At 37.6% G+C, this 9,998-nt stretch overlaps 1 protein-coding gene across 4 annotated transcripts; it reads left to right on the top strand.

The window, feature by feature from the left end:
* The first annotated feature begins 3,360 nt into the window (after positions 1-3,360).
* On the top strand, positions 3,361-9,181 carry LOC133289025 (SWI/SNF complex subunit SWI3A). 4 transcript variants are annotated; one of them, XM_061486888.1, is made up of 8 exons: positions 3,361-3,647; positions 3,751-4,295; positions 5,333-5,818; positions 6,144-6,304; positions 6,433-6,479; positions 7,508-7,668; positions 7,763-7,952; positions 8,219-9,181. In XM_061486888.1, the coding sequence occupies exons 1-7, from the start codon at positions 3,551-3,553 to the stop codon at positions 7,940-7,942; spliced, it is 1,677 nt and encodes a 558-aa protein (XP_061342872.1). In that variant the 5' UTR covers positions 3,361-3,550; the 3' UTR covers positions 7,943-7,952; positions 8,219-9,181. The 4 variants fall into 4 exon arrangements, 3 of the variants coding, with proteins under 3 accessions (XP_061342872.1, XP_061342881.1, XP_061342863.1); XR_009748443.1 differs by lacking the exon at positions 8,219-9,181 and having other exon boundaries at positions 7,521-7,668; positions 7,763-7,901; XM_061486897.1 differs by lacking the exon at positions 8,219-9,181 and having other exon boundaries at positions 7,514-7,668; positions 7,763-8,163.
* The last annotated feature ends 817 nt before the right edge of the window (positions 9,182-9,998 follow it).

Here is a 9,998-nt window from a genome sequence, read left to right as displayed (position 1 = left end):
ATCGATTAGGTCTCGGCAGATGGGTTTTTTAAAAACCCCCCATTTGGCAAAGGGGTTAGTTATATTGCAACCCTAATCGATTAACCCTCCAAGAAAAAGACCCAACTCGAGATTTTGCTCATAAATCTTCGTCCAATCGTGTGGATTTAGAAAACAAGTTCTTCTACTAGTTTCTTCATCCTCCACGGTAAGTTTGCTTCGATTTGCATTATTTTTTGTTGTTACTTTTCAGATTTAAGAAGTGTAGACCGAATGGGTAGGATTCTGTTTGATTGGCATGATATCTTATTTTATTCTATTGTTTGATGGTTATTTAGTTTAGGGTTTTGATGAATGTTGATGGATTTAGGGTTTTTCCCCCATAGTTTTTGATTTATTTATTTTTTTGGACGAAATTGTGGGTTTTATTTTTTTTATTATGTTTTATTGGTTGTTGATACATTACGATGTGTTATTTTAGGTTTGAGCTGTTGTAATGGCTGGCCTCATACGATCAAACAATACCGATGGTGAGAGACAGACGAAACAACAACAAGACCAGCCTTCTTCTTCAAGGCCACAAGAGCTTGAGCCTGAGTCCGTCGACCTCCCATTAGGGTATTTGTTTGAGGATGACCCCTCTATGCATGCTGCATTTATACGCGACCATGTGAGCAGACCCATATGTCAGCCAAAATCATTGGATACCACTTTATTTATGACAGAGGGTAATTATTCCAAAAAAAACTATTAGTTCTGCAATAAAACCGCTCATGCCCGGCAATGCAAGAGAAGCCTTTGAGATTTGACATTGTGGCTGTGTTGGAGGGAGCACATCTGAGGGTGATGGCTGAGATGCTTTATCCCTATTTAGAGGTTATGACGAGGGACTTCTACCATAATCTCAGTTATGTACATAGTGAACTGGGATCCCGCATTTGCGGAAAGGAGATACTAATGAAAGCACCGATATGGGCGGAGTTATTAGGATATGACTTTGATGTTCAGCCCACTGTCGAGTTTGATGCAGATAACGGTGTACCACTTCCTGGATTTGTCCGAGGTGATGCTGTGGACGAGGCCAAGAGGCCTGATATCAGATGTGGGCAGACTATTCATCACACTATGGGGTTGCTCAGTTTTATTGCCCGTATATTACACTACGTCATCACCCACATACTGTTCCCGCGAGCTTTCTATCATTCTAGGGTGTTGGAATATGACATTCCTATCATGTATGCTATTCGTCATGACATATAGGTAATTTGGAGGCACTATATTTGCTGGATGATGTATAAGGCCAAGCATAAGGGTGCACTTCCATTCGCCTCTTTGATTTAGAAGATATTGGTTCACTTTGGTGTTCCCATAGACACTGAGCAGCTGAAGAGGCCCACAGGCTATACTGCCAAGTTTGGAAAGCGTCTGTTGGAGCAGTGCAAGATCTCCAAGAATAGGGCGGGTTTGTGCCATTTCTTAAGTACGGTTGAGGTTGAGGTGCCTGATGTTGCCCTAGATGCACACGTGGTTGAGCTTGAGGCAGATGATGAGGAAGAGGATGATCAGGCAGTGGCGGACCTAGGAATTTTTCCTGTGGGGGGCTAAAAATTAAACATTTATTTCTCTCTTCAAACATAATATGTGGGAGGCCAAAATACGAAAAATTAAATATTTGTACCTGTTTGGACGTTCTCTTTTTTAAGCTAGAACCTACTTATAAGCATAAGCTAGGCTAAACAGGTTTTGAGAAAAATTCTTATAATGAAAAGCTCTTATCTGTTTTTCTTGAATTATGTATTTTTTTTAAATGAAGAGTTATAAAGATAGATAGAGAGACACTTTTTTTGAAATATGTGCTTTTAAGCTAAATTTTTTATATAATTACCAAGCAACTTTTAACTTTTTTTTTAGCTTTAGCTTATAAGTAGTTTCTAGCTTAAAAATAAGAGGATCCAAACAGGCTCTTAGTGTAATTTGTAAAAAAAAATTGTAAACAGATCTTTTCCCATAATTTAATACTAATTCCATATGCTAATTGTTACCACCAGGTCTGTGCCAACAAACAAGCGCCACGTAGCTAAAAGAATTTGAACGAAGAGAAACCATGTAGTTCTATTGGTGGTCACTGATACTCCCAACACTGTGATGTAATCTTAAATAAACCTATATTTGTTAAAGCAAAAAAGGACAAAAAAGCATTAAATCCTGGATTTGATAATTGTGACTTTCTTTTCTCTATCTCTGAACTCTCTATAAAACCCCCAAACTAAACCCTGAGCTTACTTTTCACTTCAACAAGATCTAATCATGGTACTGCACTCTTTCTCATTCTTTTTTTGTTTTGTTTATTTCGTTAACTTTACTGGAGGGAGAAAAAATGCAGTCAGAGTTAGAGGGGTTTCAATAGATATAGGACTTGAGAATACAAAGAAGCTCTATAAACTCTGTGGTGGGAGAAAACTACTTCACATTAATGGAGAGGAAAAATGAAGGTTTCTTCCATTATACTTATGTTAAAAAAATTTATTCAAATTGGGGGGGGGGGGGGGGCGCCAACCCTAGCACCCCCTGGGTCCGCCCTTGGATCAGGCTGACCTAGAGTAGATAGTTGAGCCTGAGGGTGCATTTTCCCTTCGTGATATCATGAAAGGCATACATGCCACACTTAAGAAGATAGATAAGATGGCGCTTAAACAGAAACGATGAAGGAAGAGTTATATTCAGAAGGGGAATGAAATGTTTAGGCATATTCAGAGTCGGTTCAAGGGTGTGGAGGATAGGCTTGCTCGTCTGGAGCTTGCATGAGGACAGGATGTTGAGGAGGTAGCAGAGGAGGGGGATCATGTGTCAGATGAGGAGGACGAGGAGACCGAGTCTGATGAAGACCAGGAGTAGATTTAGAGTTCAGTCTGATGTTCATGTGTTTTTTGTTTATTTCATGTATTTCCTTAATGTACTGAACTATTTTTTTCATCACTCTCCATATCCTCTTCTTGCTCATCCTCATCTACATCCCTCGATGTTATTTGACTTATGACATGTGCAGGCGTAGATATATCGACAACTCTGTCTTCTTGCCCAAAATATTGTGGACTTCTTGATAGTTTGATTTTATTACTAAAAAATAGCAGTATTTATTAATGAGAAAAATATATTTATCACTTGATTTTATGTCATTTTAAATAAAATAACGTAATTTTGATTTATATTTATTAATTTTTTATATTTTTTCTTTTCTGAAAAATTATAAAAAGAGAATAAAAGATAAAAGTCATTCGTTATATACTAAACGACATCGTTTTAATTAAAATGATACAGTTGTATCATTTAGAACGAGAAACACATTTCCCTCATTAACAATCAACGAAAGAGAATCAAACTATCTACAAAATGAGTCGAACATAAGTTTAGGGTTTGAATTATGCATCTGAACTAGGTCGTTAATAATAAAAAAGATCATATTATTGCATTGTTTGCTGCTAAGTTCCAACGACGCCGATAACAGCTAGGAATAATAGATCAACCATATTTCGGTGAGTTGGACTGTTGGAGGCTCCTGTTACAATATAGTATGGAAGTCACAAAAGACCTAAATTCAAACCCGGGTCAGATCAACGATTCAGATTCAGATTCAGAGCTCGAACTCTACACCATTCCAAGCTCTTCCAGTAAGCACTCCTTCTCTGTCTCTCTAAACCCCTAATTTTACCATTTCCGCAAAAAAATCCTACTCTTTCCAATTTCTACCTAACCGCTGTCGTTTTTGGCTAGAATGGTTTGTGTGGGACGAAATCCACGAAATGGAGGAAACAGCGTTCAAGGAATTCTTCGATGGAAGCTCGATATCGAGAACGCCGAAGATATACAAAGAATACAGAGACTTCATCATCAACAAGTACAGGGAAGAACCCTCGAGGAGGCTCACGTTCACCGAAGTGCGAAAATCGCTGGTGGGTGACGTCACGTTCCTGCACAAGGTGTTTCTGTTCTTGGAGAATTGGGGTTTGATCAACTACGGCGCGTCTTCAGGTGTGGACGCGGAGGATGAGGAAGAGGAGGAGGAGGAGAGGTGCAAGGTTAGGGTTGAGGAAGGAGCCCCCAATGGGATTCGGGTGGTGGCGACGCCGAACTCGTTGAAACCCATTTCCTTGCCTCGCAATAACCCGAAAACTGGTGGGAATTCGGGTGGGGCTGGTCTCAAATTGCCGCCTCTGGCGTCGTACTCGGATGTTTATGGCGATTTGATACGGCGGAAGGAGTTGAATTGTGGGCTTTGCGGTGAAAAATGTGGTTCTGGACACTACCAGAGTACCCAGGTTATTTGTTTTGTTTTATTTTATGTAAATTTTTATATATTATCACATTGGTTTATCTTAGTCATACCTGATGTAGTTATCATGTTCTATTTCCTATTTCAGCAGTATTCTTCTGTATAATTAATACCTGAGTGAAGGATTAGGGTATCATTAATACAATATTTTTAGGACATGGAAATTGGTCACTTGGGCTTAGGTCTGGTGGTTTGGGTTGGGTAGGGATTTTGGTAGAGAATACAGGTCCTAGGTTTTAGTCTGTACATCAGTGATCAGTCCTCATGTCATACGTGTACCTGTTTACATTTACTAAGCACTAACGGTATGTTTAGATTGGAAGGGGAAGGAATAGGAAGAACATGAAAAGGAAAGGAAGAGGGTGAGAGGTTAGGTTTAGTTTTCTTCCCCTTGTTTGGATGTTTAAAATCTTCCAGATTGGGTGGAATTTAATTTTCGGTTTTTGTAAAAGTGAGTCAGCGGGGATTTGGAGGATTGCGTGATAATCCTTCATTTGAAAAGCTCCCAAACAAGGGTATTGTGTGAGCTTACTAGTGAGGTGAAAAAATTCTTGTAATATAAATAACTTTACACTTGCTTAATACAACAAATAATATGAAAAAAGTAGATAATAAAATATAAGTGATTTATTCTTTGGGCTATCACCTTTTTGGTTGTAATTTGGAAACTATTTTAACCCCATATTCTTTTTTCTTACAATTAGTAAAGCAAGCATGTATAATATCTCTGACATAATTTTGCAACGCATAATATCCATTCATATGTTCAGCTGTGCAAATATTGCTTCTTCTTACCCTCTTGCTTTCCTTGTTAGAAAACAGAGTTTATCCTATGTTCACTGAATGTGTGCCGTCAGAGCATGTTTGAAGTTAAATTTAGGGGAGATTTATCACAATTTTTTCTGCCTCTTCATGCAAATTTATTAACATCCCATGTTTTTAACCTTACAATCTACAATTTCACTTGCATTGCTGAAACTAATATCATCTGTAGTTAATTTTTTTTAATTCATAACATGGCAGGATAATTTCATTATTTGTACAAAATGTTTCAAAAATGGGAATTATGGGGAGAAAAGGTCCATGGAGGGTTTCATATTAGTTGAGTCAAGTGAAAATAGCGGCAAACACGGCACTGTCTGGACTGAGGGAGAAACTCTTCTCCTTTTAGAATCTGTTTTGAAGCATGGGGATGATTGGGAACTTGTTGCTCAAAGTGTTCAAACCAAGACTAAACTTGATTGTATCTCAAAGCTTATTGAGCTGCCCTTTGGGGAGCTCATGTTGGGCTCTGCCCGCAGAAATGGTGGCAGTAATAGTAATGGCACCATGAACAGTGCAAAACAAGTTCAGTCTTCATCTGATCACCAAGAAACTTCAAAGACAGAGGACCAATCTCCTAAGCTTACAAATGAAAACGAGCAGAATGGAGAAGCTGTGAAGGAAAGTCCTTCAAAAAGACAGCGCGTTGCTGCCCTTTCAGATTCCAGCAGTTCACTGATGAATCAGGTAAGAGATAATCTTGAATTTTATATCCTTATTGTATGCCTTATTTGCTAAATCTGATTGCATTTCCCTTGTTGCTGGGGAGTTCTGTAGATGTTTCTTTAGTTACCACAGCTCTAGTGTACAATGACCAGGGAAAAGAGTATGTGACTACTGATATCATTTTAGCCTCCATTCATTATGATATCTACATTTTGGTTAATTGTACTATTTTTCATTTTTTTTAATCTTAGGGATTAAAGTGCATGTGTGTGTATGTATACGTGAATCAGTTATTTTCTTTCACCTTTTTTTGATATGACCATGAGTTAATGGTGTTTTGAATTAGGTGGGACTGATTTCGACCGTGGTTGACCCTCATATCACAGCTGCCGCTGCTGATGCTGCTATAACAGCACTTTGTCATGAAAATTCATGTCCAAGGGAGATATTTGATGTTGAAGAGGATTATGCTTCTGGTGCGAACTCTCTGAATAGTTATTCAGCAAGGTTATCTACATCATAAATCTACTAGTGGATTACTTTTATTTATCCTTCAGATTTTGCTACATGGTAGGTTGTTCTTAAATTGAGCCCTTGCCTTTTAAAATCCTTATACTTGTTATTATGTGTGTCAGGGCCCTTGAGGGTGAAGGTTTAGAGATGGAGAGGTCCACTATGTCAGGTATTTTTAATTTTATATTCTGATATTCTTTTGTCAAACCACAGCTTTCTAATACATTTAAGTCCCCAAAACTTATCTAGTTTCTTAGAGATACATGAAACAAAAAATAATTGGCTTCCTCAAATGCAAAAGTTATGAAAAAAGGCAGCCTAGTGTTATAAAGTTCTCACTATGCATAGGGTACAGGGAAGGGTCAGACTAATTGTGTGGTTTGTAGTAGGCAGCTTTATCTTGCATTTGTATGAAGCTGATTACATGAATTAAGCCTGTTATTTTTCTTCATAACTTTTGCCAGTTATGCTTCTCAATACTTATAATACAAAGATTAATTGGTCACTAAAAATGAGATTTTGGTGCGTGGACACTGTATAGGAAACAACCTTATGGAGAGCATTGGTTACTCAATGGTGAGTTCATTTGCCTTGTTGGAAGAAAGTTTGGGTTGTTACCTCATGATGGTGCTATTCTTGAATGCAGCTAATGAAACTTTCTTGGATGTGCATTCTACTCTATAAGAAGTTTTGAGTAACCCATTTGGGGTAAGGATTCCTTAATTCAAATGAAATATAAACTTGAGGATGAAGTGGAAAACTATTGAGAAAATGAGATACGAAGGGGACTAAATTAAAATAATAAAACCCTGAAGATACAAAAGAGTGGGGACTAAATTAATATAAGAAAATACTGAGGATGAAAAATTGATTTCTGGCAAGTAATACGATGATTCTGAAGATTTAGTATGGGCCCCCCAATTGCAACATTTTATTTCGAGCTCTGCCACTGCTTCTTTGCTGATGCATGAGTTGAGGATTCCTTCTGACATTAGAGACAAAAAGATTGCTTTGTTTATTTATCTATTTATTTATTTTTAAATTAATAACTACATGCATGTATGTTTCTTATTTTTTAAGCATCTTGTGTTGATATATATATATATATATATATATATATATATATATATCGGTGGATAAAACATTGGTTATGAATTATTGCTGCATGCTACCATTAATCTGGGCTCACTCTCGTAGAAATAGATGACAGATTCCCCAAGGATGACATGCCATTGACACTGCGTCTAAGAGCTGGCATTGCAACTGCTCTTGGAGCTGCTGCTGCTCGCGCAAAGTTGTTGGCGGACCAGGAAGACAGAGAGATTGAACATTTAGTAGCAACTATAATTGATTCACAGGTTGATAGCTCATGATTTTTTATTTTAGGATTTCTGTGGTTCAGCTTTCCATATTAAGGATTAACTGATTTTTCTCTGCTTATTTGTTAACTAGATCGAGAAATTGCAACAAAAAGTTAAACATTTTGACGATTTGGAGCTGTTGATGGAAAAGGAACACGCAGAAATAGAAGGGCTTGAAGATTCTATCTTGACTGAACGGATTGATGTTTTACGGAGGACATTTAAATCTGGAATCACAAGATGGAAGGATTATTCTTGTCTGAAATCTTAGCGAGCAGTGTGTATGTATCTGTATAGTTTGATGCTCTATGGGCTATGGTGTACGATTGGATTATCATTTTATATCAGGGCCAATGAAGTACTGTAAACTTGATCATACCATAATAAAACACTAGTAATCAGCTAACCGCTTATCTACCCTTTTTGTTTGGGTAGCGCTTACGTTCCATGTTCTAAATTCTTGTAATTCTCCAAAGATTCATGTTACGCTGCTTCGACATCTGTAGAAGTTAGGTCTTATATTGATGACCTTTTCTTTTTTGTTCAGTAGATTATTGCTAACATTATCATCACAAGCTACAAGGCAATTAAGAATGAACTAAAGCAGAGTCCATGAACCAGTCCCGAGTCATCGATGCTCTTTGCAGTCATACGTTATCCGGTTTGTCGTACAAGGTCAGCTTCCGTTATCATTGCAACTAGTGTAGCCTCCTAGCGTATTGCTCAAACCCTGTTTTCTGTTTTTATTGAAATTATAAAAATATTAAGTTGTTCTTATTTTGTTGTATTTTCAAACTTCTGTGCAAAAATAAAAATATTAAAATGAAAGCAAAATGACGTTTTTATCATTTCTTTCACAAAATTTTAATATAAGAATTTACCTACACCAAAAAAATATTCCGGTTTGTGTGTTGTGAACCAAGATGGATACCTCAGGCTCATACCCCCCCAGGTTATAAGCAAGCCACTCCTCGTAGGTACTGAATCGCTAACGAATATCTTAGCTCTGACCCCAAGGAGTAACCATCTGATTGTTGAGGGCCTTTCCAATGCCACACCAAATTGCAATTAAACAAGTTTGTTTGTCCTAACTTAGGATGAGTGCAGTTGAAAGTGGATTTAACCGAGGTAACGTTATTACTAGAGTGGAAGGGGGAACACGCCCTGGAATAAGACTACTAGCCTCCTCATATATCAAGTGCTGAAACAATAGCCAATTCCAATCTTGAAGAAGTGCAATCCGCAACACACCAATGGAGCGCTTCAATCGGTACAGGTCCATTGGCCATGGACACAACAAATTATCTACATGGGGAATCCACTTGTCCTGCTAAAACCTGGCGTTCCTCTCATCTCCTAGTAGAATTCTGGATCCATTCTCGATGAATCTCCACGAGAAATAAATTTTTGGTACTATTGTTGTACTTAAATTCAGTGCATTTCATCAATGAGAGCATTCTAACGTTGTTGTTGTTGTTGTTGTTATTTATTTATTTATAAAAAAAATAAAAATATAGCTAGTTCTTGAAAAAATTAGACTTCGATAATTTATATTCTTATTTTCTTCTCTAATTCTTGATCCTTTTATTTTCTCTCCTTATTTAATAAGTGCGACCATATTTTTTACAATGGTTGAACAATGTTGGAGATTATATGTAACAGTATATTGTTTGAATTCTTTGTAATTTGAATTCAATTCTTTGTAACCGTAGGTTTGACGTATATTGTTTGAATTCTTTGTAACCATAGGACTGTTTAGATAGAGTATTTATTTGTTTTAGTCTGTTACGTTGTTAGCTGTTAGCAAATCGCTGATCTTGTGCTAACCATTTATTGTATGTTCGCCTATTTGAAGGCTACCAATGAATGAGATAAACACACAGTTGAAATATCAAGTTTATCTTGGTATCAGAGCAATCCTAGTATACACGTTTCCGCATTCCCTTTCAGTGCGAAAGCTGGTTCATTTAACATGGCACCAGGTGGTGGCAGCAAGTCCAAAACAACTGATCCTAGTTCGCCATTTTACTTGGCTGGATCCGACAGTCCAGGTCTCTTGTTAACGACTGTCATGCTGCGTGGTGAGGCCAACTATGACAACTGGGCCAAGCTCATGAAAAACGCATTGAAGGCGAAAAACAAATTGGGTTTTGTGACCGGTTCAGTCAAGAAACCAGGAGAGGATGATGCCGAAGAGTGGCGCGCCTGGGAGATGTGCAATTCGATGCTCAATGGTTGGATTCACAACACCATTGATGCAAAACTTCAACCATTCATCAAGTGCTTTGATGACGTCAAGGACTTATGGAATGACCTAGAGGAAAGGT

The sequence above is a fragment of the Gastrolobium bilobum genome, unplaced genomic scaffold (assembly GCF_033153095.1).
Source record: "Gastrolobium bilobum isolate Gb01-03AN ecotype WA unplaced genomic scaffold, APGP_CSIRO_Gbil_v1 utg65333, whole genome shotgun sequence".
Classification (NCBI taxonomy): Eukaryota; Viridiplantae; Streptophyta; class Magnoliopsida; order Fabales; family Fabaceae; genus Gastrolobium; species Gastrolobium bilobum.
The sequence above is the reverse complement of the archived record's forward strand: the minus strand, read 5'-3'. Positions and strand labels throughout refer to the sequence as shown.

Bases quoted from the DNA above. Each gene is read 5' to 3' on its own strand.
- LOC133289025 (XM_061486888.1), top strand. From the start codon at position 3,551: ATGGAAGTCACAAAAGACCTAAATTCAAACCCGGGTCAGATCAACGAT. The intron at 3,648-3,750 runs GTAAGCACTCCT...GTTTTTGGCTAG, and splicing joins CACCATTCCAAGCTCTTCCA to AATGGTTTGTGTGGGACGAA. The intron at 4,296-5,332 runs GTTATTTGTTTT...ATAACATGGCAG, and splicing joins GACACTACCAGAGTACCCAG to GATAATTTCATTATTTGTAC.